Source organism: Culex quinquefasciatus, chromosome 1 (genome assembly GCF_015732765.1).
Source record: "Culex quinquefasciatus strain JHB chromosome 1, VPISU_Cqui_1.0_pri_paternal, whole genome shotgun sequence".
Lineage (NCBI taxonomy): Eukaryota > Metazoa > Arthropoda > Insecta > Diptera > Culicidae > Culex > Culex quinquefasciatus.
In genome coordinates this window covers 40,256,659-40,284,431 of record NC_051861.1, presented here as the reverse complement: position 1 = coordinate 40,284,431, position 27,773 = coordinate 40,256,659, and the positions used below count along the sequence as shown (strand labels likewise).

At 35.8% G+C, this 27,773-nt stretch overlaps 1 protein-coding gene across 2 annotated transcripts; it reads left to right on the top strand.

Moving 5' to 3' along the window:
- The first annotated feature begins 11,213 nt into the window (after positions 1–11,213).
- Positions 11,214–15,100, top strand: LOC6042432. Of its 2 annotated transcripts, none has more exons than XM_001851498.2 (2): positions 11,214–11,989; positions 14,243–15,100. In XM_001851498.2, the coding sequence occupies exons 1-2, from the start codon at positions 11,593–11,595 to the stop codon at positions 14,737–14,739; spliced, it is 894 nt and encodes a 297-aa protein (XP_001851550.2). In that variant the 5' UTR covers positions 11,214–11,592; the 3' UTR covers positions 14,740–15,100. The 2 variants fall into 2 exon arrangements, with proteins under 2 accessions (XP_001851550.2, XP_038105717.1); XM_038249789.1 differs by having other exon boundaries at positions 14,201–15,100.
- The last annotated feature ends 12,673 nt before the right edge of the window (positions 15,101–27,773 follow it).

Below are 27,773 nucleotides of genomic sequence, written 5' to 3'. Positions count from 1 at the left end.
TGAATCAAAAATGATCAGTGGGAGCCAACCATCCGTTCACTGTTTAACCCCTGAAGACCCCGACTTTATTAGTCAATACCGGCGCCCTCCCAAGAAGCCTGCAGTTCAACAAAAGGGAGGAATGTAGTTTTTCGCTATATACTTGTTGATACCGCTTGAGACCGTTGAATCCACATCATCTCCTTCAAGCATCACGTGATTATTTTTTTTTGGGTTAGTAGGATAAGGTATTGGCTTTTCGATGCCTCCCGAGCTACGATGCTATGGGGAGGACTTTCATAACAAACCCGTCGGCGAGCCTTCCGAGCAACGATGCTATGGGAAGGTCTTTCTAATTAGCACACCAAAACACTCGCGCACAGGTATTTAAATACTGAATAAATGTAATTTTTCATCACGATTACCCAGACGACATTGATGATATAGGAAGGACTTTTTTACAGTCATTTACAGTAATACTTAAACTTATTTTAATGCAACAATTCACACGACGTCGTGCCTCCCGATTAACGATGATATAGGAAGGACTTGAGCAAGCCAATCAGGATAAAACACGAAATAAAATTCTTTTCTTTTCACACACAATGCCACATAATTGACCGCACGTCACCACCCAACAAATTGAACTGATTTTCTTCTGCTTGTTGGCAAGCCAACCAGGATGAAACATGAAATAAAATTCTTTTCTTTTCACACACAATGCCACATAATTGACCGCGCGTCACCAACCAACAAATTGAATTCTATTTCGGAACGCGTGTTTCTGCCCGATTTACTCAGAAAAAAGGGCGAATCAGCGTTTGTAAACAAGCAGTCTATCCCCTTTGCTCAAGTGACAGTTCACGTTAAGTGAAAGGGAGATAGACTCCTTTCCGTAGTAACAGTTCAATATGGCGAATCTGCGTTTACAAACGCAGATTCGCCATATTACTACGGAAATATTCCCTACGTTGTATGTTAAAGTTGGAAAATAGTGAAATTGACACTTGTCTGTGCTCTAACACTTGTCTGGCACAAATCTCAAGTCATTTAAACAAGAAGTGAAACAAACTGATAAGTCATTTAAACAAGAAGTGAAACAAACTGATATTTAACAAACGTTGACATTTTTTATACGAGTCTTGGTCAAAAACAGCTGTCTAATTATTATTCAACAGTCGACAAGTTATGAGTGCTTCTTGGGAAGTGATAACTCTCACAATGTAATCTGAATTTACCAATTGCACAAGTTTAACAAAAAAAACGTGCAAAAACCCCTGGGTAAAAACTCATCATAAATCAAAATAAATCGTTATTTTTTACTCCAACTTAGTACAGAACCTAGCTGAACTTCTACTTCATAAGAAATACGTAGTTTAATATCTTTAAAATAAACTTTTCTTTACTTTTAATTGACTTAAAAAAATGTTTGAAACTAAGACAAAACATAGTTTTTGGTAACTTGAGACCGGGTTGCCAGACATCAATGTTTCGGACTCATTTCAAAGGTATTTCAATACAGGGTGGCCACCTCGGAAAAGAACCGGGAAAATCCGGGAATTCGACTGAGAAACCGGGAAAACATTTTTAGTTTATATAAAATTTGACAAAAGCCTCTTTAATGTATTCAAAATGTTCTTGTCTCTAATGGAATATTATTGCTGTTATTCTAAATTCTTCGGGAAAACTATGTTTGAATTTTGTGTAATAAACTCATGCTCTTGGCTATGGATGTTTTATTTTTCTGTTGTTACCTATGATATTTTTACTAGGTGAATTTGTTTTTTTTAATATAGCAAATTGTTTGCTCTACAGCAGCGGTTCTCAACCTTGGATACATGTACCCCTGGGAGTACCACGTGCGGACTCAGGTGGTCCGGAAGACAAACCCCGTAATGGCGAAAATTTGTCCCAAATAAAATTTTTAAGAGACAAAAAATAACAAATTGATTTGAAGCAACAAACTAACAACCATATTCAAGGTGCAGTGAATTACGGTTGAATTTATAAATATTTAAGTGATAAACCTATAATTTGCATTCGTTAAGCAATTTTAAGAATTTGAAGAAAAGTTCACCGTTTTTGAGTTTTTTTACGAATATTTGTTTCAAATTGGTAAATTGTGCAACTACCATTTAGGTATTCAAACCATTCAAAATGTTAGTAAAAATATCATATGTTTTATAATTTGGATATTGTCAATTCGACCTTTCTTTGCTAAAATATCAGTTTTGCTTATAGTTAAAATTAGGATTTTTTTTTAATTTGAAGATCAAGATTTTTCTTTCCATTGTCACTCAAAAAACACTCTTTTAAAATATTTTTCGAGGCCTGTATCTCAGCAACAAAATAATTCGTCCGTCATCAGAAATTTACATAAAAAAAAATTAAAAAGAAATATGGGAGATGTTTGTAGAAATTAAAAACTCAATGAAAATTTGGTTTACAAAAGGAATATCCCCAAATTTATTGAAATTTTCAGTAGATAGTTTAAAAGAAATAAAGAAATACCTTATACCTAAAGAAATGACCTAACCAGTTCATGTTTTTAAACAACTCTAGAAACAAGATTTACTTTTTCAACAATATTTAATATAGCATTGAAACACATTTTAAACGACATTTTCAAAGCTTCAAAATTCAGGTCTCAATCAAGCATCAATTGAAAATTTACACAGCAGTGCAAAAAAAAAATAGAAAAATTTAAAGAACATTGTCTCAACATATAAATGCAAAAAGAGTTTAAAATTGCATTTTACTCTAGTTCAGTTATTTTGCAATCATTAGTCTTCAAAAAATGTAAGATTTGACGAAAACAAAAATGTCAACGAAAAAAAAACTTTTTGTGATACTATAGATCGAAAAATTGAAAAAAAAATCAAGAGATTTTTAAATCAACCCAAACATGCTTAAAAATGATTCTAAACGCAAGGGAATGCACTTGAAACAGATTTCAGCTGATTGCACTCAAATTTTCATATTGATGTCTAATCTTATCTAATCTAATCTAATCTAATCTATCCCTAGCGCAGCCAGTCTTTCGAGGGCATCCTGGAATATGCCTTAGGTTGATTAACGCCTAGCATCCTCTTGTCATTATTATCATTTGCAGTGCCCCAATGCAATAAATTGCCTTGAAACATCACAAAACGTTAAAGCGGCCAGGCCAACTGCGAAAAGTTCACCGCAAAGATGATTCGTTCAATTGGATTGAGTTTGAACACGAATGTTTAAACAGCAATACAGTTCTGAATCTACAGGGGAGGAAGAATTTTCATATTGATGTTTTTTAAAAAAATATTTTTTGTCCCCTGATTTTTCGGGGCAATTTTTAAGGGGGCGACAAAAACTTTAAATAAAATTTGTACCAGCCTTATGTGTTGTTGAACAAATCGCATAACGGTAATTTTTTACGATTTTTACCATTTTGTGTTTGGGAAAGTTTTTTTTTAATAAAAATTATTTTCGAAAAATCACAAATTTAAAATTTATCCCATCAATGTATGTATTACCTAACCGAAGATTATTTATTAATTTATTAATCGATAAAAAAAAAGTTTCAAGGTACAGATTTTTTTACATTTTCACTGCTACCAAAGTGTATAAATTTTTGTTTGGACCAAAGATGCAAAAAGACTTTTGAAAAGAAAGTACCTAGTCACATAATTAAAGCCAAAAATAATAATTAATTCACAGGAATTGATCATTCTTGGAAGAATCGTTCTTCTTGAATTCACAATCCTTTTGTCAAAGAAAATTTACGAGCATTTACATAAATGTTGAAGACAATGTATTTTTGCAAATATTTTCTTGTAAATTCCATTTCCTGCTTTCTAATAATAATTTATGTTATCCTAAAAAATAAACCGTTGTTTTTTTTATTTTGAGTTTGTAAAGTCTGTAGAGCATGATGATGAAAAATTCCAATCATTGGGGAAATTAGAGGTTTAGATTGAAAACAGATAAAAACAGCTTCGTTTACAACTGACTTACATTGTTCTCAAGATATTTGAAACTTTTCTTTATGAATTCAAACTTTGAACAAAATGTATGCGTCCAAAATGTATGTTGATACTATTGTTAGCCTAAAAAACATTGAAATTTGGTTTAAAAATATTCTGGAAAATTTCTTCTGGTCTCGGGAGAAAACCGGGAAAAAAACGGGAAATTGAAAATCGAAATCTGGTAGCCACCCTGATTTCAATAACACTGACCTACACAAAATGACGAAAATGACTGCGCAGGCTCAACTCGAGGGCGAGCATGAAGTTTGGGGTCCCCAGAAACACGAACACTTTGAATTTTTCAAACATATTTAGACAGGGCCGAATGTGTTTTCTCCAAAGTTTGTATGGAGAATTAGGGCGGTACGCTACTTCCACATATTGCATGCAATTTTTGCTTGTCCCCTCTAGTTGAGCCTGTGCAGACATTTTGTTGGCCGGTGTAATCAAATAAACAAACAAACCTATCCAATGATAGGTTGGATGATTGATCCGGACATCGTTTTTATACAGATTCCGGTTTTGAAAAAGAACATAAATATCACTAAGGTGGTTTTAACTTGAGACATGGTTGCCAGATCGTTTTGGATCCATTGGAAAGGTTGTAATAACGATCTTGGGGGCAATTACCACTACTAATTCATTAAATAAAAAAACAGAGCTTGAGACATTAGGAGATAAGAGAGTAATTTAGAGATCTGCAACTACTCACATTTAACGTGGGGTAAGAAAATTGTACCTACCCTTTGACAATCCTGGTCAGATTCAGCAAATCAAACTGTCCTGGGTTACGGAATAAGTCAAGCTTAAGTCGTCCTAATTTATTGATAAGAGAATAAGTTTGTTCAAATTTTTCCTGCCATGACCGAAATGTTTAAAACCTAACCTTCAATTGAGATCTTGTCGATAGGAAACAATTATCAAAATATTCGTAGAAATCTGTCATTTCGTATTTTTTTTTGTTAGTTATAATAGAAAGTAGCAACATGAGTATTTTAATTAAATGAAATCAATTTAGACGCACTAAATCAATAATTTCAATATGCGTGAAAGTTTTCAAATTCCATCGATCAAATCTATAACGAATAACTGATTATGTGTGAGAGTGTGTAGTCTAACGCTCATCGTATTCCTATTTTGGCTGACTCAATTTCTCAATAGACAATACAAGGCAGCAACAACACTAACGCAATCAAACGCGCCGTGGAAAGTGGCGGAAGTTTTGCTCAGTTGGTTTTATTGCAAGCCCGTCTCTGGTGGATTGTTTGACTTCATTGACGACAACGCGACGGTCAAGAATTTAGGACTGTTACATCAGGCAAAGAAGCAGCAGTGGTGGAGGTGGAGTGAGTTATTATTAATGAGCACACGCATCTCCTCCATCGCATTGTTTACTTTGTGGGGAAAATGAAACGGCTGATTAATTGCTGCCACCGGGCTGAGCATGGACACGCAATGAAAATGAAAGTAGGGGACACTAGTTTGGCGAATTCGGCTTATAATTAGCCCAATTGCCAGACTTTTTGGGTGGTGTCAATTCATCTCGGTTTACGCAGTGGAATTCAATGTACGACTGGCTGAATTCAAAATGTTATATATCATCTTTTGACTAAGAATATATTTCACTCAAAGTATTCCGTGCCGGAAATTTTGGTCTTTGATTGCATGCATGATTCAAATTTATAATAATTTTTCGATCAAAAAGTATTCCATTTTGAAAATTTTAGAAGAAAACGTAGTTTAACGCATTTGGAATTCTAATTCGAAACAGGTTACAGTATGTCGGAAGTTGAAAAAATCATCGAAAAACGATAACTGGACGTTTTTTTGGTGTACACTTTTTTGGTAATCTCAGTTAATTCCATGACATGTTCCATTTTCCACATTTGCCCTTAACAGTTATAATTTTGTAACTATTTTGTCGAAGTCCTAAAACTTGCAAATAATTTTAACCACGCACTCAGTTTTTATTTTTGATATGAGTCATTCCATCTGAAGCGGAACAGCATTTGAAAATTACCCTCTCCGATCCTGCTCAAATTTGGCAGAGCTGTTGATACTATCAAAGCATGCAAGAATCCCGAATTTCATCCAAATCGGACCACCCCCTCCATTTTTGTACCTCCCCAAAAAATTGACTTTTTGGCGATTTTTGACCAAACCTCCTAGTTTCAAACGGCGATAGCTCAGGAACCACAAATCTCAGAAGGTCGGTCTTAGACTCAATTTTGAAGAAAATTGGACGTAGAATCCATTTCCGTGATCAAAATTTTGATTAATTTGTTTTTTCTACCTGTATTGCGCAATTGAAAACTTTAAACGGCCGTATCTCAAAACACCCCAACTTATTTTTTTGATTTGACCTCACCATCGTGTTCCCCGGTCAATTTTACATAAGAATCACTTATCGACAGAAATGAATATGTTTCATTCCAGAGATATCGAATTTTAAACTTTAGTGTTTTCGAGATTACCTACATCAGCTTCATTCGCCGCATCTGCTAGAAGCACACAGGCGAGCTGATCAATAACTGCTACCTGGTCATTTATTGAAATAATATTTCATCATAAATAATCTTTATCAAATTGGGCAAAAATAACTGTATAACACTGTAGGAATCTGGAGTTTAATCGCGAATGTGTATCTGCTCAAAAAAATAATGAAGTGAATTTCTGTGCTAACCCATAGGATAGAGTAATAACGACACACAGTTAAGGGCAGAATTGGAATCCGACGAAGCGAGCAGGAAAATGAAATCTTGTTAGTAACATTGAACAATAAGTGCACGATACATTATTGAGTAAAACATATGAAAAAAAATTGTTTATACGTTGTACTCTAGTGGAGTATGAAAAGGATTTCTGGATACCTTCCAGAAATCCTTTTCATACTCCACCAAAAATTTAAGAAAATAACAAAGTTTGATCTGCTGCAAAGTGGCTAATTCCCCAAATTTAGTTGCGATGATTTTGACACCGTCCGAACTACAGTTTTTTTTTCTTCTTTAATTCTTAGATTCTTGGAGCACAATACGGCAGCTGTCCTCACGTATAAGGATTTTTTTTTATTAAATGTACCTTGACCAAAATCATCATTTAATCAAATGGAGCTGGCTCACAATATAAAAATTGATTTAATATGATCAATCTTTTAAACCATAAATCAGATTTGCCAAATTATGGCAAAGTGTCAATAATAAACTATAATAATAATAATAATAATAATAATAATAATAATAATAATAATAATAATAATAATAATAATAATAATAAAGCAGGTTTTGGGGTTTTGCTGAATGGCACTATTTTGCTACCGCTTATGATAAAGGCCCTAGTCATGGCCTCGAAGGTACTCTAAAACGGTTAGCAACACGTAAAAAACGGTGCATTCAAAATAACCCAATAAATATTCCTTTCACAAAAATAGATTGATCAAGGTAGGGGAACAGCATCTAATTTCAGCGTTCCTCTAATGTTGCCATAGCTTATTAAAAGCGTTTTCAACTGAAATCGAGTGATAAATAGCTCAATGAGAAGTGAACAAGCAAGTTTCTATCAAAAGTTTTGCAAATTTTGTTGTTCAAATAGTGAAAATGAGCAAATTGGATGAAACTAGGAGCGAGAACTTAACCTGGCAAACAAACGAGAATTTCCCCTATTAGCCATTTGAATAAATATTTGCGTAAAATTATAAAAATATAAATTAAATTAATCATCTCCCAGAACACCAGGTAGCAGTTATTGATCAGCTCGCCTGTGTGCTTCTAGCAGATGCGGCGAATGAAGCTGATGTAGGTAATCTAGAAAACACAAAACTTTAAAATTCGATATCTCTGGAACGAAACATATTCATTTCTGTCGATAAGTGATTCTTATGTAAAATTGGCCGGGGAACACGATGGTGAGGTCAAATCAAAAAAATAAGTTGGGGTGTTTTGAGATACGACCGTTTAAAGTTTTCAATTGCGCAATACAGGTAGAAAAAATAAATTAATCAAAATTTTGATCACGGAAATGGATTCTACGTCCAATTTCCTTCAAAATTGAGACTAAGACCGACCTTCTGAGATTTGTGGTTCCTGAGCTATCGCCGTTTGAAACTAGGAGGTTTGGTCAAAAATCGCCAAAAAGTCAATTTTTTGGGGAGGTACAAAAATGGAGGGGGTGATCCGATTTGGATGAAATTCGGGATTCTTAAATGTTTTGATAGTATCAACAGCTCTGCCAAATTTGAGCAGGATCGGAGAGGGTAATTTTCAAATTTGCACTTTTTCGTGCACAGTTGAGATGGAATGACCCATATGCATTTTTATTTTTTGTATTTTTTATTAGGCTCAACATTTTGGAGCCCTTCCCTATACCCAAAACAATTTTTTTCTTGAAGTTTGCAAAATTTCATAAAATCTTGGTAACATTAAAGATTGAACCTTTGGTTGTTGAGGTACAGTCTATAAAGGAAATAAAACAGAAAAATGTTGTTTTTTTTTTCAAAGTCTCATCCAAACAGGCCCAAATTTTTAAATAACAGTATCTCAGCAACTAATGGTCCAATTTTCAATATTAAAAAACGTTTTCTGATCTTTCCGAAAACAATATTTTTAAAGATTTTAAAATCAAGAATAACAATTCCAAAAGGCGCAATATTAGGATGTAACAAAAATTACTTTTTGGCGGGCATTAACAGTCAAAACCCGAAGCCTGCAAAATGCGTTACAGTAAATTTTCGCAGACTTGGGAAATATGCAAAATTGCACCAAACTTCAATGTTTTATAGTGTTTTGGAATCGTCAGAATGTCTACTTTAAGGAAAAATATGCAAATTAGTGGATTTTTGAGCGGGGCTCGGGGGTGAGGGGGTGAACGAAAAAATATCCGAGCAAAATGCGTTACAGTAAATTTGTAAAATTTATATCTTATGCAAAACATGACCAAAACTCAAAGTTTTATAGTGCTTTGGAAAGGTCTTCACCTGAACTTTATGTTAAAAATATAAAAAGACTACGTTTTCCATAAAGTTTTACTAAAAAGTTAAGTAAACATTTATTGTTCTATATACTAACATCAGTAAGAGAATAAAAACATGACTTTTCATTAGAAACATAATCATGCGACATATCTAACTTCTTAAAATTTCATGAATAGTCATTCTGCAACAAAATTGAACCGATTCAGCTGAACCAGTTCACCCAACCGGTTCAATAGTTGTACCGGTTGAACATTTCTGGCGCAAAATGTATCATGCGACATATCTAACTCTTTCAAATTGCCTGAAAAGTCATTCTGTAACAAAATTGAACCAATTCAGCTGAACCGGTTCATCCAACCGGTTCGATAGTTGTACCGGTTGAACATTTCTGGTACAAAATGTATCATGCGACATAGGATTATTTCATAGGAAATACAGAGCCAAAATTCCAATTATGAGCTTGATTGGACGTAACAGGAGATGGCCAGATCCTTGCGCAAGTTTTGGTATACAGATAAACCTCTTTTTACGCGGTGACGTTTTGTAGATCTGAACAAAACCTACAAATTGCTTTTAAAATATTGCAAAAATGTTACGTCGTTCCAGAGAAATCGACAAATTAGAAAAACGTAACGCATCGCGTAGAAAGGGGTTTCACTGTATATAATATTGAAGTATACAGCTTCCTGGAGCTCTGTACAGGTCTTCAAAGATTGATACATTTTGAAAAATCAGCCCCACCAAATTCAAATGTCTGAATTTTTCTCTGAGGCCAGTTTTTCTGAAAAAGAGGGGGTTAAATCCCATTTGAAATTCAAATGGACAAAGCGCCAGTTCCTGTAACGTCCAATAATACTCATATTTCGGATTTTGGCTTAGTACGCCCACCGGAACAAACCCCTGAGTGCCCGCCAAAAAGTCATTTTTGTTACACTCTAGCGTAATATAGAATACAGTTAACCCTCACATAGTGCGCAGGTGTTACGCTTTGTATTTCTTCGATTACTCTACAACGACATAATATTTTTGCAATCTTTATGAAGCTTATTGTAGATTGGAATAAGACGAACAAATTGCTTAAAAAAGATTGCAAAAATATTACGTCGTCTTTGAGAAATCGACAAAACACAAATCGTAACGCCTGCGCACTGTACGAGGATTAACTGTATAAAAAATTAAATTTAAAAAATACAGCGGATTTAGAGAAATTGTTTTTTCTTGACAAAAAAACTTAGTTTAAAAATTGGCAAAAAACGTGAACTTATCTTTTTAATAGTCCTCATAAATACCTACAACTTTGCCAATCGATCAGGAAATTCCTTCAAATTTTTACGTACTATTTTTGAATGGACAGCCACCAAAATTGTACGGATACTTGTATGAGTGAACCAATGACACAAAATAGCTTCTTTGGTAATAGGGAAGGCCCCTCAATGAGTCAAACTCAAAACAAACTCAAGATAAAAAAAAATACGAATAAATTCCATTTTCAGATTTCCGGAAGAAAAGCCCATTTAATGTCTTCAAAATGATATAACACTAAATTTTAAACAGTTGAATAATTTATTTGTGATTAGAGACCAAGGCTATCCCTGCAAACTAAATGGAATATTACCCAAAATATTTTTTTCTTATTTAGCCAACATTACTATGCTCACGGTTATGTTGCAATAAATGCCAAATATAAGGCGCAATAAATTAAAAGCTTAAAAATTCAACCCGGATATGTCGAACTTTGTTATTGCACAAATTTATGATTGTGCCCATCGTTTACTTACTGTTGGAATGTGTTTTTATAGCGTCGCGTTACTGCGCAAAGTGCCTCAACGCATATCAGGATCATTCTACGTGGGATCCTTCAACCTTGTCTTTAAATCCCTTCAGGAATCTTAATGCCAATTTCCCTCCCCTACCCCTAAAACTCACCTTCTTCGGGAGAAAGTGATTCTGACAAATACGTTCGAAATTCTTTCATCCATAAGCGCATAACTAAGCCACCGATCCAAGGCACGGTCCCCCTACGTGGTGGCCAAGGTCGTGTCCAGCATACTAATCAACCCTCCCTCTCCGGTCTACCCGCGAGCCCCAATGAAATGAAACACTTTTTTTACGGACCACACTCCACCACAACAGCGCAAGTTCGGTAGCTTTCAGTGAAGAAAATCGAACGTCGTCGCGAAGTTCTGCGCGTGTTAAGCCCCGCTGAGTAGTGGGAGTGTCTCGTGAAAACTGGGTCCGGCCGAGCGTGGTCTCCCCGGCCGAGCTGCTGAACAAAAGGCTGACCAAAAACGGCCTCGCGCGCTTATTTGGAGTTTCGCTTTTCCGTTGTCCGGTACGGTACGGTACGGTGTTCTCTGGCAGAGGTGGTTCCCATCCTAAGCTGTGTTTTTGGTCAGATTCGGAGGTCCGTCCCGCTTGGAGTCGCGTTCGCGTTCGTCCTCCGCGAACACTCAACGTGGTGGTATAAAATACTCGCACAGTGGCCAATACACTATCATTAGCTTGCTGTCATTTGTTTAATCAACACGCACTGAATTAATTGGTCGGTGCCTTAGGCCTTTAGTTAGTTTAGTTTAGTAGTCGCATCTATCCGGGTGACGAGTTCAGGTGAAATCGAAAACCTAACCTCGAAAAAAATAAACGATGAAATCGGTCACGTGTTTAGTGCTCGGGTTGGCCCTGTTCGGTGCCGGAGTGTCCTGTGCCTCGATCGCATCCAACCTGGTTGAGGCCACTCCCAGGATCGGTTCCAGCGAGGAGCTGCTCTCTTCGATCGTGAACGAGTGCTTCGACGCCACCGATTCGGTGATGACCTGCCTCAAGGGCAAGGTGCTCGTCTACCTGGACGGAGTTCTTGGGCTGCGGGAGGAGCAGGCTCGTGCCTTCGAGAGCCGCAACGTGGACAAGGTCATCTTCGATCGGGTTGCCCGAGTCCTGGCCACGCACGAGTTCGCCATGCGCCTGCCCGAGGACACCGTCGTGAGCTACCGCGCCGACAAGGGAATCGACTTTAGCTCGCTGCCAGTGGGATTGGCCACCGGTAGGTATTGTGGGGGGAACGGAGTGAAGAGTTGCAAAACTGGAAGTCGGTGAAGTGAGTGAAAGTTGGTTTCGGAAGTGATGAATGAACATTGAACGATTTGCATGCGTGGATGGTCTAGAGTGCATGGCTATAGTAGAACATCCGGTGAAAAATCGTTCACAGATTTGTGACTTGAAATCTTAAAACTGGTGCAATGATTTTAATGGATTAACATACAACACAAGAATCATTTTGGACTTGCTATTCTTAAAAGGTTGATCGAATGTGAACTTCTAAATCAAGGCATAATTCTGACAGATAAACATTATAAAATTAAAATCAATCAAAAAAATTTAAGCAATTACATTATTTTCACTGTGTCCTACAAAACAGATTTGAAGGATGAGACATGTGACTCTCATTTTTTGATTTCTATTTGTAATCATGGAAGAATCTTTAGATGTAATCAATCTCTTAGAGAAAAATTTAAAGATAATGCTGCTCTCTTGAATTATCAATAAAATAAAAGCTCAATACTTCTTTCTCAGCAAGAAATTAATTTTGCATTGTTCTCCGGTAAAGAGCATTCAATAGACGTGATAATTCATAAACCTATCAAGAACAGAGCAAAAATCGCCTTTGTTTCAAACTGGCACTTGAGACCTATTCAAAACATTTCCAGGAATGTATAATTTTGTAAAAACTTCGAGATGATTTTTTCGCATTTCCCAAACTTTTTTCAAGAAAATGCACATGAACATGTCGTTAGTGATCTTATCTCTTTTTATAGGGTTTCGAACAAGTGTTTTATTACTCAAACTCACAAATATTTTAGACAAATAATTTCCATGCCCAATTTAATTCGCTTAACTAAAAAACAGTATAACATTTCTTTTTTTTAAAGAAAAAATCAATTCTATGTCACACACGCGCTGGCGGAAGTAAGCCAGCAAGTTTATATCAACATTAAACACACTCAAACCCCGATGGTTTGACACACCAACTGTTGTCATACGAACGAGGTCACTTTTTAGTTTGACCCCCCTTTTACACGGAGTTCACACACACTACCAAACGTTCGTTTTGATAGTGTGCGTAAGCGCCGTGTAAAAAGTGACAGTTCGTCACTTTTTAGTTGGACTTTGACCAACCAACGGGGTACAAATTTGAAAAGTATCAAACGAAAAAGTGACCAACCACCTGGAGTTGAGTGTAGTAGAAATCAACAAATTGAATGCAGTTAGGAGCAAGTGCTGCCAAACATATGAGAATTTTCCTTATATCCTTTTTAATAAAAAGTAATGTCTAGATTAGGGACGTGTCGTGCGAAATACAATGTTGAGTTAAAAATTTCCAACACGCAAGCTCACCATTTTAACAAAAACTCATCAATCTCCACGCTCTAGAGTCATCTGGTTGGGAACAAACTCACTACACAAAACGTGCAATGGTGTGCGTGCATACATTTTCAATTAAGTGTCAAACGCGTGTAAATGATCGATGGTGAATATTAAATCCCCATGTTGAGTATTACATTGAATTGACCATTCAATTGTTGACTGACAGATTTTTTAAAGAGTTGTACGTCTGTTTGTCTGTGACTCAAGGTTTTTCAAATGTGAGGTCAGATTTATTAAAATTGTTTTTGTATGGTGTTATTCACATTCACGTACAATCCATATAACATGAAAACCACTAGATTATTACAATAATCAATGTCAAAGAAATTGTAGACAGTTACACACTCAGATTCTTCTTGCGGGATTTCGAGCTTATTATCTCGTTAGAATAAAAAATACGAATTTTTGTCGGAATCTCAGCGAAAATTTACAGATACTTTACCCATTTCATTATCTGTTTCCAGGAGATTTCTGTTGAATTTGAAAATCATAACAAAATGTTTAAAAGTCTCGTTTTTTTATAGCAAATATTGTGATTCCGACCTAATTATTGCATGGTCTTTCTGTTCGATTGGAACCCTGATTTGACAGTTTAGTTTGAACCTTAAGATGTTTTAGCAATTATCATCGATTTTCAAGGCCATAGAAACTCAACTGATCGACTTCCAGACATTTTTTTTTTTTTTTTTCAAAATTCCCCCCAAATTACACACAACTTTTAACAACTAACTTACTAAACCGTAAACACCCATTCTGGCGTGCCCATCTGGCTCGCATATCCGCTCTCTTTCTCTCTCCATCATCGCATCTCATCACACTGCTGCCGCAGAATCCCGTGGTCATTTACTGAAGAAGAAACTCCTGCTTCCAGTGCTGCTGCTGCTGAAGCTCAAGATGAAGGCCCTGATGCCGATCTTCGTCGCCTTGATCGGTCTGAAGGCAATGAAGGCGCTTATCCTGTCCAAGCTGGCCATCACTCTGGTCCTGGGCTTCCTGGTCGCCCAGCTGGTCAAGAAGTCCGGCCTCGGAATGCCTATGATGTCGATGATGCCAATGATGCCGGCCGCTGAGTACGGAGCTCCGGTTCCGGCCACCACCGAACCCGCCTCCAGCTACGGCCCACCCTCGTCCTGGGAAGGCTCCTCGTCCGGTGGACCGTACTCCCGCGTTTGGGAACCGTCGACCGCTTCGTCCAGCCACAGCCTGGCCTACAGCTCGTACTACCCGAGCTCCAGCGGATCCAGCAGCTCGTACGGCTCCACCGCCTACAACTCCGGATCGTCGTCCATCTCAGGATCTTCCTCGCCTTCCTCTTCCTCCTCCTCGTCGTCGTCGTCCTCGTCCGCGAGCTCGGCTCACGCTTACTAAATACCAAAATCCCACCTTCAAAAATAACCAAAAATGAGTCACCATTCCCTCAATCATCGAGCAATCCGTAGATTAAACAAATGTACAGAAAAAAAAAACACCAGCAAACCAAAAAAAGAAGAAAACCTAGATCAAAAAAACTCATCGAAAAAGAAACGATGTTGCCATACGCCAGCGGTTAACCTGCTAAATTGACCATCGCCAATTCAGAACTAGGGTTGATCACGCCGGCAATATGTGTGTCATAGACGAATTGTTGAATAACAATCCCGAACTGCTCTGGATTGTTCGTTATTTATTTTGCTTTCACTGTCTTATTTATTTGTCTGAACCAAACTGTATTTAATAAACGAAATGAATTTAATGGTTTTTTGATAAATTCAAAGAAACTCCGTAATGGCTGACCAAGAACATCCCTACAAGTTGTTGCAACAATTCAAGTACCCTTCCATACTCACTGAAGCCGGCTGGATAGAATCCGTTGTCAAAATCTTGAAATTTTGACTTGTTCCTTTGGTAAGCCTATTATTCTAAATTTTCGGATGTTTCGGATGATCTAACACACCTCAATTTAAGTCATGATTAGGGTAGAGAAGTCATCAATGAAACATTGTTATGTCTTTTGTGTTCTTTTAGAAAGTAAATTCTAAAAATAAGTGTTCTAACATTGATCAAAACATAAGATCGATCCGACATCTACAATCAGAGTAATGTCACTGTCTCATTGTTGACGCAATTGGCAGGAACAATTAAACACTACGGTGACAAGACAAATTGAAAGTTTTGGAAACTCTCAAAAAATACCCCTTGGCTTGGTTCTAATGTCAAAAATAAGTCACTATTACAATTATGAGCCAAATCCGTAAAAAATCGGAGTCGCTATTAATCCTAGTAGTTTGTAAGGGAAAATTCTCAAAAATATATGGGGAAACACAATGTTTCAGGATCTTGGCAGCAGGTGGCGCAGGTGCACCATTCGAAAAAGATGTAGGAAATTGATTTTTCCACAAGATTCTGACACTTGGACAATTTTGGACGAGACATGCGCCACCTGCCGGCTAAATTCTGAAGAGATGTTTTGCCTCATTTTTGCGTTTTCCTTCATTTTCTCACATTTTTGCGAATTTTCTCATACAAATTTAAACGATCAGAGCGACCCTTAATCCTTAACCGATTCGGTTCAAAACTGGCACAGTCACTTATTTTTTTTTTAACTGTCACCCTAATGGGACACTCTTTAAGGGCTAAGTGAAAGACCGAGCTCCGATTTTTGTCGTTTTGTGCTTGCTACATTTCGCTCTCCCCGCGCGCTGCTCTCTCTCTCTATTCTCTCTCGCCGTCTGCACCGTGCTGCCAGCATGGCGATAGGCATATTTTGTGCCGCATGAACGTGATACCAATAATTATGCCGTTGATTCCATATTACTTCGGATGTAAAAATCTTCAATTATTATTTCAAGAACATTGTGAAGATTTTTGTATTCCAGTACTATAAAATATTACAAAAATATGTAAATACTTCAAAAATCGTAAATTGTTCGAGAACTTGATTTTAATAGCAATGACCCCAAAGTTTTTGTTTGCATAATGTTTCATCAAGCGTTGGAAACATATTTCAAAAGCCATCTGAAGAGTTTTGTATTCAAATACTACAACATTTTACAAAAATGCGTAAATACAGTAAAAACGTACATTCCCAAGTAACATTTTTCCAGGAGTTCTACAAGAGCTCTTCAAGATAGCTACAGCATAGCAGTTTGGACCGCGGTAGGATAAAATTCTCTTCAAAACTTCTTCAGGAGTTTGGAAGAGTACTTGAAGAGAGTTTTATCCTACCGCGGTCCAAACTGCTATGCTGTAGCTATCTTGAAGAGCTCTTGTAGAACTCCTGAAAAAAAATGTTACTTGGGTTGTTCAAGAACCTGATTTTTATAGCAATGATTCCCAATGTTTTTGTTTGCATAATGTTTCATCAAGCGTTGGAATCATATTTCAAAAGCAATCTGAAGAGTTTTGTATTCAAGTACTACAAAATATTACAAAAATACGTAAAATACAGTAAAATTCAAACATTGTTCTAGAATTCAACTCTTATCGTGACGGCCCCAACAGTTTGTAGTGGCAATATGTTTCCTCAAGTATTAGATACATATTTCTGAAATAATCTGAAGAGTTTTGTATTCAAGCACTACAAAATTTTACAAAAATAAATAAATTGTTCGCTCCTCACATTGTCTTGGCGTTCTCGATTACGAGATTCCTACTCGAAACTAGGTGTCAAAAGGCTTGGTTGTTGAGGCAATTGCAAACCGCTTTTACACCTTAGCTTCCATCCACCCGGAATTCGAACTTACAACCTTTGTATTATGAGTTCAACAGCCTACCAGCGACTCCATTGAGACAGGACCCACGGAGACGAATTCTACACCTGGACTGAGCTAACGACCTTACCTCCAAGTTAGACCGGGGCCAACATTTACTTCCCCGTCCAACGGAAGGCGTGACCGGGATGTCATCTGGGATCGAACCAAGGCCGACTGGGTGAGAGGCAACCACGCTTATCCCTACACCACGGTCCCGGCGAAATTTTACAAAAATACGTAAAAACAGTGAAAATCCTAAAGTACGTACTGTATGTGTGATTGATTTTTATAGCAATGACCCCCAAAGTTTTTGGTTGCCTAATGTTTCATCAAGTGTTGGAAACATATTTCAAAAGCAATCTGTTTTGTATTCAAATACTACAAAATATTACAAAAATACGTAAAATATAATAAAAATTAAACATTGTTCTAGAATTCGACTTTAAAAGTGACGACCCTCATAGCTTTTAGTTGCAAAATGTTTCATCAAGTATTAGATACATATTTCTAAAAAAAAAAAAACTGCTGAGTTTTTTTATTCAAGTGCTATAAATTATTACAAAACAGTGTTCTTGAACTCAATTTTTATCGTGATGATTTCCACATTTTTTATTCGAGCATGTTTCTTCAAATGTTTGCAACATATTTCTAGAATAATCTGAATAGTTTTGTAATCAAGTACTACAAAATATTACAAAAATACGTAATTACAGTAAAAATCGTACATTGTTCGAAAACCTGATTTGTATGGCAATGACTCCAAAATTTTTTGGATTCAAAATGTTTCCTCAAGTGTTAGAAACATATTCCTAAAATAAATTGAAGAGTGTTGTAATCAAGTTCAACAAAAATATCGAATTTATCTTTATGAGCCCAACAGTTTTTGGTTGTAAAATGTTTCATCTAGTGTTGGAAACATATTTCTAAAACAATCTGAAGAGTTTTGTACTGAAATACTTTAAATTATAACAAAAATACGTAAAATACATAAAATTCCGAAATTGTTCTAGTACTAAAATTTTATCGCAATGATCTTTTATTGAAACATGTTTCTTCAAATGTGGGCATCATATTTTAAAAAAATCCGAAGAGTTTTGTTATCAAGTACTACAAAATATTACAAAAAAATTCAAAAATATAATAAAATTCAAACATTGTTCAAGAATTCGACTTTTATCGTGACGACCCCCAAAAATTCTATTGCAAAATGTTTCATCAAGTATTGGAAACATATTTCTGAAATTATGTGAAGAGTTTTGTATTCAAGTACTACAAATTATTAAAAATATGCAAAAATACAGAAAACAATCAAATTTCATTCTACAATTCGACAATTCTAAACAACCCTACAATGATCTCCACATTATTTTATTGGAGCTTATTTTTCAAATGTTTGCAACATATTTCTAAAATATTCTGAAAAGTGTTGTATTCAAGTAATACAAAATATTAAAAAAATACGTAAATATAGTGAAAATCGTACATTGTTCGAGAACCTGATTTTTAAAGCAATGACCGCCAATGTTTTTGATTGCAAAATATTTCAACAAGTGTTGGAAACGCATTTTAAAATAATCAAATAATAAAAAATAATACAAAAATACATAAAAAACAACAAAAATCAAACATTTTCTAGAATTCATCTTTTATGGTGGAGACCCCCACAGTTTTTAGTTGCAAAATGTGTCAGCAAGTATAAGATACATATTCCTGAACAAAAAAAAACTGTAAGTTTTGTATTCGAGTACTATAACTTATTACAAAACATTGTTCTAGAACTCAATTTTTATCGCGATATTTAAGAACTATAAATTGTTCCAAAAATACGAAAATACAGTAAAAGACCAAACATTGTTCAAGATCTCGATTTTTAATCGTAATTAACTCCACAATTTTTGGTTGGAATATATTTTGTAAATGTTTGCAACGTATTTCCCAAGTAAAGATTTTTTTATTCTTTTCTACAATGTTTAACTCACTGAGGTATAAACATATTTTTCAACTATTTATTATTGTGGGCTGGATTAGAGATCAAAGATATATTTCTAACAACATATTAAGAAATATCTGATTTTTTTCAAATTTCTCGATAATATCAGTGAAATATCGGGAAAATCTAAATAATGGCTGAAAATTTATAGTTGGCTTCCTTATCCCAAAAAGAGTTATTCTCTACGAAATCAGCCGATTTCGACCTTTTTTTGTATTTTTTTATTTGACTCAAACTTTGTGGAGACCTTCGCTATGACCAAAGATGCTATTTTGTGTCATTGGTTCTCCCATGCAAGACCCCATACAATTTTGGCAGCTGTCTGTACTAATATTTAAAAAATCTGTAACTTTTAAGTGAATTTTCTGATCAATTTGGTGTCTTCGGCAAAGTTGTAGGTTGACGACTATTAAGAAAAAAATTGATACACGGAAAAATCGCCGATTTTTTTAAAGTTTTTGTCCCCCCCCCCTTCAATGTTAGCCGGAAAAATCAGGGGGCGAAAAAAATATTTTTTCAAAAAACTTCAATATTTTTATGAAAATTTAAGTTCAATTAGTTAAAATAAATTTAAAATGAATTCCCCTGCGTTTAGAATCATTTTTAGCATGTTTGGGTTGATTTAAAAATCTTTTGAATTTTTGAAAATTTTCGATGTCTACTATCGCTCAAGTTTTTTTTTCGCTAAAATTTTTGTTTTCGTCAAATTTTACATTTTTAGAAAACTTTTATTGCAAAACAATTCAACTAGTGTAAAAGACATTTTAAAACACTTTTTCGATGCAAATGTTGAAACTATGGCAAGTTATTTTAGTATTTATATTTTTTTATTTTTTTGCCCCCCCCCCCCCTCGACTCTGGGCAGAGCCGAGGGACAAAAACTTTCAAAAATATTTGCATCGGCCTTAAAAGTCCCAAAAAATGTATTTTTAGATTTTCGAGAATTGATATGTTTTAGGAGACAAAAACTGCAACTTTTGAGTCATAGAGAAGTATGGTTAAAAAAATTGCCGCCCAGTTATACATTTTTGGAAAATAGTAATTTTAGAAAAAATCGAATTTTATACAAAAAAAAATGACCTGATTCATTATGTAAAATTGAATTCGCAATCTAAAAGTACATCACAATTTTTTTATAAAGGGCTCCGTTTTCAATATAGCCACCGAAAGTTTGATTTTAGCGAAATATTTGAAGTCTCGATTTTTAAAAACAGTGATCATGATCTCAAAATCGAAAGCATTTTGCATGAATTGTCCGTTCAAAAATGGAATGTATATATTTGAAAATCCATATCTTGGAAAGGATGTCGTTGTTTGTTGGTTTATTTGAGGTAATTTTAACCTTCTTGGTCAGTTTTTGCCTATCTCAGTAAGAATTGTTTAAATGATACAAAGTCTCGAGCAAAGTTGTAAGTTATGAAAAAGAGAGTATAGTAAAATTGTAAAACTCAAAAATAAATACTAAACTTACATAAAATAATTATTTTTTGCAAAACAAAACATTCAACAAAAAAAATCGCTAATGCTATGATATTTTGAAAACTAAAGATTGCAAAACATATGGGCAGTCGAAAAATGCATTTTAAAACCCTTTTTTCATTCAAATGTTATAACCAGGGCTTGCAATTTTTTTTTTCAATTTTTTTTATTTGTTTGGCCCGACTTTGGCCAGAGTCGAGGGACATAAACTTCAAAAAATATTTGCAACGGCTTAATAAGATACAAAATGCCTTTTTGGTCAAATCCTCGCAATGTTCAGTCAATACAAAAAAAAATATGAAAATCACAACTTTATAATATCAGTCGATTTTGTAAAGAATTGCTCTTATACATAATCAAAATTATTGTACAACATAACAATACAACATTTACGAGTGTAAAACATTTTACTACGGTTCAAGGTTTATTTTTTTTTTTCATTGCAGTGAGCAGCAAATTTTCAATACTTTTTCAGAACTATGACCTAAACCTTCTCAATAGAATACAGATCTTCTCAATAAAACTTACTAAAGCTACCTGAAACATTCCACCTTCATACTCCTTGATAAAGGAAGCCATTGATCTGGTTGATCTTCTTCTCTGAATTCCGAAAAGTTAGCAGTTGTTCTAGAACTTCTCAACAGAGAGTTGGTAGATGTCCTAGAACTTCTCAATAGACCATAAATCTACCCAGTGTAGGTCACTGAAGCTACGTGAAGGTGTTCCAACTTCATAGTTATTGATATAAGCAGCCATTGATCAGGTTGACCTTCATATCTGAACTCCGTAGAGTTGGTAGATGTCCTAGAGCTATTCAACAGACCATGGATCTACCCACTGTAACTCACTGAAGCTACCTGAAGATGTTCCAACTTCATAGTTATTGATATAAGCAGCCATTGATCAGGTTGACCTTCATCTCTGAACTCCGTAGAGTTGGTAGATGTCCTAGAACTATTCAATAGACCATGGATCTACCCATTGTAACTCACTCAAGCTACCTGAAGATGTTCCAACTTCATAGTTATTGATATAAGCAGCCATTGATCAGGTTGACCTTCATCTCTGAACTCCGTAGAGTTGGTAGATGTCCTAGAGCTATTCAACAGACCATGGATCTACCGACTGTAACTCACTGAAGCAACCTGAAGATGTTCCAACTTCATAGTTATTGATATAAGCAGCCATTGATCAGGTTGACCTTCATCTCTGAACTCCGTAGAGTTGGTAGATGTCCTAGAGCTATTCAACAGACCATGGATCTACCCACTGTAACTCACTGAAGCTACCTGAAGATGTTCCAACTTCATAGTTATTGATATAAGCAGCCATTGATCAGGTTGACCTTCATCTCTGAACTCCGTAGAGTTGGTAGATGTCCTAGAGCTATTCAACAGACCATGGATCTACCCATTGTAACTCACTGAAGCAACCTGAAGATGTTCCAACTTCATAGTTATTGATATAAGTATCCATTGATCAGGTTGACCTTCATCTCTGAACTCCGTAGAGTTGGTAGATGTCCTAGAGCTATTCAACAGACCATGGATCTACCCACTGTAACTCACTGAAGCTACCTGAAGATGTTCCAACTTCATAGTTATTGATATAAGTAGCCATTGATCAGGTTGACCTTCATATCTGAACTCCGTAGAGTTGGTAGATGTCCTAGAGCTATTCAACAGACCATGGATCTACCCACTGTAACTCACTGAAGCTACCTGAAGATGTTCCAACTTCATAGTTATTGATATAAGTAGCCATTGATCAGGTTGACCTTCATCTCTGAACTCCGTAGAGTTGGTAGATGTCCTAGAGCTATTCAACAGACCATGGATCTACCCACTGTAACTCACTGAAGCTACCTGAAGATGTTCCAACTTCATAGTTATTGATATAAGCAGCCATTGATCAGGTTGACCTTCATCTCTGAACTCCGTAGAGTTGATAGATGTCCTAGAGCTATTCAACAGACCATGGATCTACCCATTGTAACTCACTGAAGCAACCTGAAGATGTTCCAACTTCATAGTTATTGATATAAGTATCCATTGATCAGGTTGACCTTCATCTCTGAACTCCGTAGAGTTGGTAGATGTCCTAGAGCTATTCAACAGACCATGGATCTACCCACTGTAACTCACTGAAGCTACCTGAAGATGTTCCAACTTCATAGTTATTGATATAAGCAGCCATTGATCAGGTTGACCTTCATATCTGAACTCCGTAGAGTTGGTAGATGTCCTAGAGCTATTCAACAGACCATGGATCTACCCACTGTAACTCACTGAAGCTACCTGAAGATGTTCCAACTTCATAGTTATTGATATAAGTATCCATTGATCAGGTTGACCTTCATCTCTGAACTCCGTAGAGTTGGTAGATGTCCTAGAGCTATTCAACAGACCATGGATCTACCCACTGTAACTCACTGAAGCTACCTGAAGATGTTCCAACTTCATAGTTATTGATATAAGCAGCCATTGATCAGGTTGACCTTCATATCTGAACTCCGTAGAGTTGGTAGATGTCCTAGAGCTATTCAACAGACCATGGATCTACCCACTGTAACTCACTGAAGCTACCTGAAAATGTTCCAACTTCATAGTTATTGATATAAGTAGCCATTGATCAGGTTGACCTTCATCTCTGAACTCCGTAGAGTTGGTAGATGTCCTAGAGCTATTCAACAGACCATGGATCTACCCACTGTAACTCACTGAAGCTACCTGAAGATGTCCCAACTTCATAGTTATTGATATAAGCAGCCATTGATCAGGTTGACCTTCATATCTGAGCTCCGTAGAGTTGGTAGATGTCCTAGAACTTCTCAACAGACCGTAGATCTACCACCAACTCACTGTAACCTCAGAAAAAAAACCTACCTGATATTTCTAAATTAAAAAAAAAAATTATAAAGTTTTAAAAAGTCTTTGAAAAATGTAAAGAAAATATTCTGGCACCACTGCAAACGAACTGTCAGCACGCGAGCTCGAGACAAAATGAGAGAGTAGAATTCTGCGCGAATTTGTTTATGTTTTCGATTTTTTTTTGGGAAAAAGATAACCACTCAATTATTTTACAACTAAAGTATGGCTTTATATATATCAAATTGCAGGTAATTGTCTCGACTACAAACTGTCGAGCTTAGATTTTTCAAAAACGCTTTCATTTTTTATAAAAGTTGGGAGGAAAATGAGGCAATTTTCAAGGTGTTTTAGTACCTTTTACTAAAATGATAACCACTCAGGCTAGACTTAACCAATCAAGCTCATATTTAACCAGTAGGTGCGTAAGAATGTTGGCTACAAAATGTCGGGTCGGTTTGTTGAGAAAATGTATCGTTTTCGAGATATTTCAATTTTACTGAAAAAACTCCCAGCTGGTTCTCTTAGCCCTTAAAGATCAATACAATAGGAAGGCAAAAAGATTGTATCATTGCTTTTTTCAGTAATAACATTAAAATGAGTCAAAAATCAATTTCAATTCATATCTAGGACGATTTACAATGTTTTTGAATAGTTTTATGAACAAAAATTGACAAATTGTTACCCATCGGCTCAAAGGGGGAAAATGAGACAGTTTGGGATTTTGGGTATGAGCCCTTCCATTTTTGAACACTCGAAAAAAAAATATTTTTCAATAATTCGTCACCTCAAGCGGTTTGGAAATTTTATGTCAATGGAACTTTTATATAAAAATTTGACGCCCAATTTGATGTCGTACTCAGAATTCAGAAAAAAACATATCTTTGATTGAACAAGTTACAAAAACTATACCATTTTTCGTTACTCAACTTTTTTGAGATATGTCAAAATTTAATGTACTTTCCGAATCCCCCAGAACCCCCAGAAGGGTATTTTTGTTTTTCATTTGGAACAAACTATTTCATTTTGAAATTTCATTTTTTTCTAACTTTTAAGGATTACTTTTCGAGCCTATCAATGTTTTACAGAGTTGTAGAGCAGACAATTACAAAAAAAATATCTTAACATAAGGGATTTGCTTGTAACCATCACGAGTTATCGTGGTTTTACAAAAAAAATGGTCTATAAAATAACCCTGCAAAATTGTAAAATGATTATTTTTTCCCTAAATGAAAAAATACCGTTCTGAGTTATTGAATCACCCAAATGCAATCCACAGTAAGTTTCTGTAAATTTATTTGCAAATTTCAGTCAATGCACTTATGCGTGTTAATGTTCTACGTGTTGCCTATGCATCGGGCGCTTTGGCTAACAATACAAAATAGTACTAAATCATCGCTCGTGAACTGAAAAAACTGCATGGGGAGTTTTTATAAAAGATTGAAAAAGAAGATTAATAATTATTATTTCGAACCAGGTTTCTGATTAACTAATTGATATAATAATAATTGCTGTGAATATGAGCAAAACAATCAAATCATCATTCCTTTATGTATCGTGTAAAAATCGCCCGATTGGTATGCACCATGCATAACGCACAATGCGCCCGACACATGAATGCGATGATTTTTTCGAACTTTTTTTTCGGATTCTCTTTTAAGTTTTATTCCATCTTCCGTGGATTTTCCGGGTTGTTGATGATGATCGAACCAATAAAGCGAAAATTTTAGCAGAGCTGTACAGTTCAAGCACATGTTTTCATCTGGCATATAATGTTGGCATATCAGTATTCTCAACATATTATTTGCCTGCAAGGAAGCTTCTATCAAAAGTTTTGTAAAATATGTTATTTACAAATCGTCACATCTTATGGAAGTTTAACTCAATTCTTAATCTGCCAAACATAAGTTATGTTCCCTTATCTATCATGATTTAATTTATTTAATTCGGAACTTTGACTTTAGTTTAATAAATTACTCATAAAAATTACACGAGATTTATTCATCACATTTCACATGAAACGTCCCCGTACATAAAATAATAAAATGTTTAATTAAAAAAATCTTATAATAATATAATGAAGTTTCATACCGGGAACCGTGGTGTAGGGGTAAGCGTGATTGCCTCTCACCCAGTCAGCCTGGGTTCGATCCCAGACGGTTCCGGTGGCATTTTTCGAGACGAGATTTGTCTGACCACGCCTTCCGTCGGACGGGAAGTAAATGTTGGCCCCGAACTAGCCTAAAAAAAAGGTTAGGTCGTTAGCTCAGTCCAGGTGTAGGAGTCGTCTCCCTGGGTCCTGTCTCGGTGGAGTCGCTGGTAGGCAGTTGGACTAGCAATCCAAAGGTCGTCAGTTGGAATCCCGGGGTGGATGGGGAAGCTAAGGTGTAAAAAGAGGTTTGCAATCGCCTCAACAATAATCAAGCCTTTCGACAACTAGTTTCAAGTAGGAATCTCGCAATCGAAACGCCAAGGCAATGCTGTAGAGCGAATAATTTGATTTTGATTTTGATAATGATCCCTGAAAAACAATTTCTGAAATATTCGTCAAATCACATTAAACATATTTAGGGGAGAGTGGGGAGACTTGATCCCCTTTTTTTGTATCGCACATAACTCTGTCAATTTCTCACAAAACTATGATCTTTTTGCATGAATTGAAAGCTTAAACATTCAACTATGTTTGGCTGATAAGGGTATTTCATCAGATAAACTCTTCGAATAATGCCAAGCTTTTTAAAAAAATATTTTAAACCGGCATTTTCTAAATGTTGGGGGTAATTTGATCCCCCTTTCAACATTTTGAAGAAATCTAAAGCAAAATGTTTTTTATTTATCCAAAATTTTAATTTTCTATAAGATACAGCAATTTCACATTAAACCTGTACGTTTGTGTTCAAAATGTAACAAGTTTAGCATGTAAAATATTTAAAAACTTAAAATTTTCTTTTTTAGACCTAAATTGAGCATGTTTACAAAAGCTGGTAGTTTTTGTTTACAAAACTTTTGAAAAATGGTTCAAACTGCAGTTAGTTATGTACAACTATACTAAAGGAAACTATGTACGAAAACCCAGCCAAATTTTTTAATCTTGGGGCTGATTCCAGTGACTGTAAAAATGCAGGGATCAAGTCTCCCTTAACGCACTTTTTTTAAACAATTGATTGTAAAAATAGTATGACGATAAATTTAACGTCAAATGCGTAAGGGTTTTGGAGTTGATATGTTTATCAAACAATTCGTGTATAAAAAATATTTTTTTGAATAATTTTTGAGTGTTTTCTATATTTATCAAAACAAAGAAAAAAGATCTCTTGGAAGTTTTTTGCAGCACTTCTTAGAAAAATGTGTGTAACTCAATCCAAACATTTTTTAATTTTTTTCTTTGTTTTCTTCAATGAGTTTTAGTCAATTTCGCACAACTTTCTAGAACAAAGCTAATTGTTTTACCAACATGCTGACGAGATACAGGCTTGGGATCAAGTCTCCCCGGGGATCAAGTCTCCCCACTCTCCCCTACATGCAAAACATTCCATTATCATTAAAATCAATATTTTGACATGATTCGAAAATTTAAAAACGACAATGTATTGAAGGTTATGTTCCGTCTTTAGTCTTTTCAAGTGTCAACATTTCACCATCAAAAACAACATGCATCACATCAAATAGAATTTCCAGTCATGAACTAATAGTCCAATCCTGCCCAAATGCCAATGACTGCCCCCCGAAAAATGCTGATGCCAGCCAGTCCAACGTGCTACCCAATTTCACGCTAATCCGGTTCAAAACAACCACCTTCTTAAGGGCGCTCCCGCACAAAAACGCTCAAAGGACAATTATTGGCCAGCCTTTTCCGCTGAACCGCAATCCCCACACACTGCATCGAATAACAAACATTGACTCCCGGGTTTCCTCGTAAAATTAGAGAGTACCTTGAACCTCAACGCGGCACCCAGGCCCGGGGTGGACCTGCGCGGGCGCGCGTTTTTTCTCAGAGGTTATTCAATTTACAATGAATTTTATTTTTACATTACGTTTGCTACCTGACTGCCAAGCCGCGTCACGACCAACCAACTTTGACGTCGTTCAGGGAATTCCGCGAAAACTCCCCCCTGCATGTCAACCTGGAGGGGCCCTCGAAGTTCTTCGATAGTGAAATCCGATCCTTGGACACTTGGCCCGAGAGTGGTTGAAAAGTGTCACCCTAAGTATGTTTAATTCATGTTAATTGTTTTTGTGCAATACAACATTTTGTAACGCGGTCGAGGCGCAAGTGGATCTTGATGAGTCGACTTCGACGGGAAATTTGACACGCGGCGAAGAAAGCGCGAAAAA

Excerpts from the sequence above, each read along its gene's own strand:
- LOC6042432 (XM_038249789.1), top strand. The coding sequence starts at position 11,593 with ATGAAATCGGTCACGTGTTTAGTGCTCGGGTTGGCCCTGTTCGGTGCC. Across the intron at positions 11,990-14,200 it reads GCCAGTGGGATTGGCCACCG|AATCCCGTGGTCATTTACTG; the intron begins GTAGGTATTGTG and ends CTGCTGCCGCAG.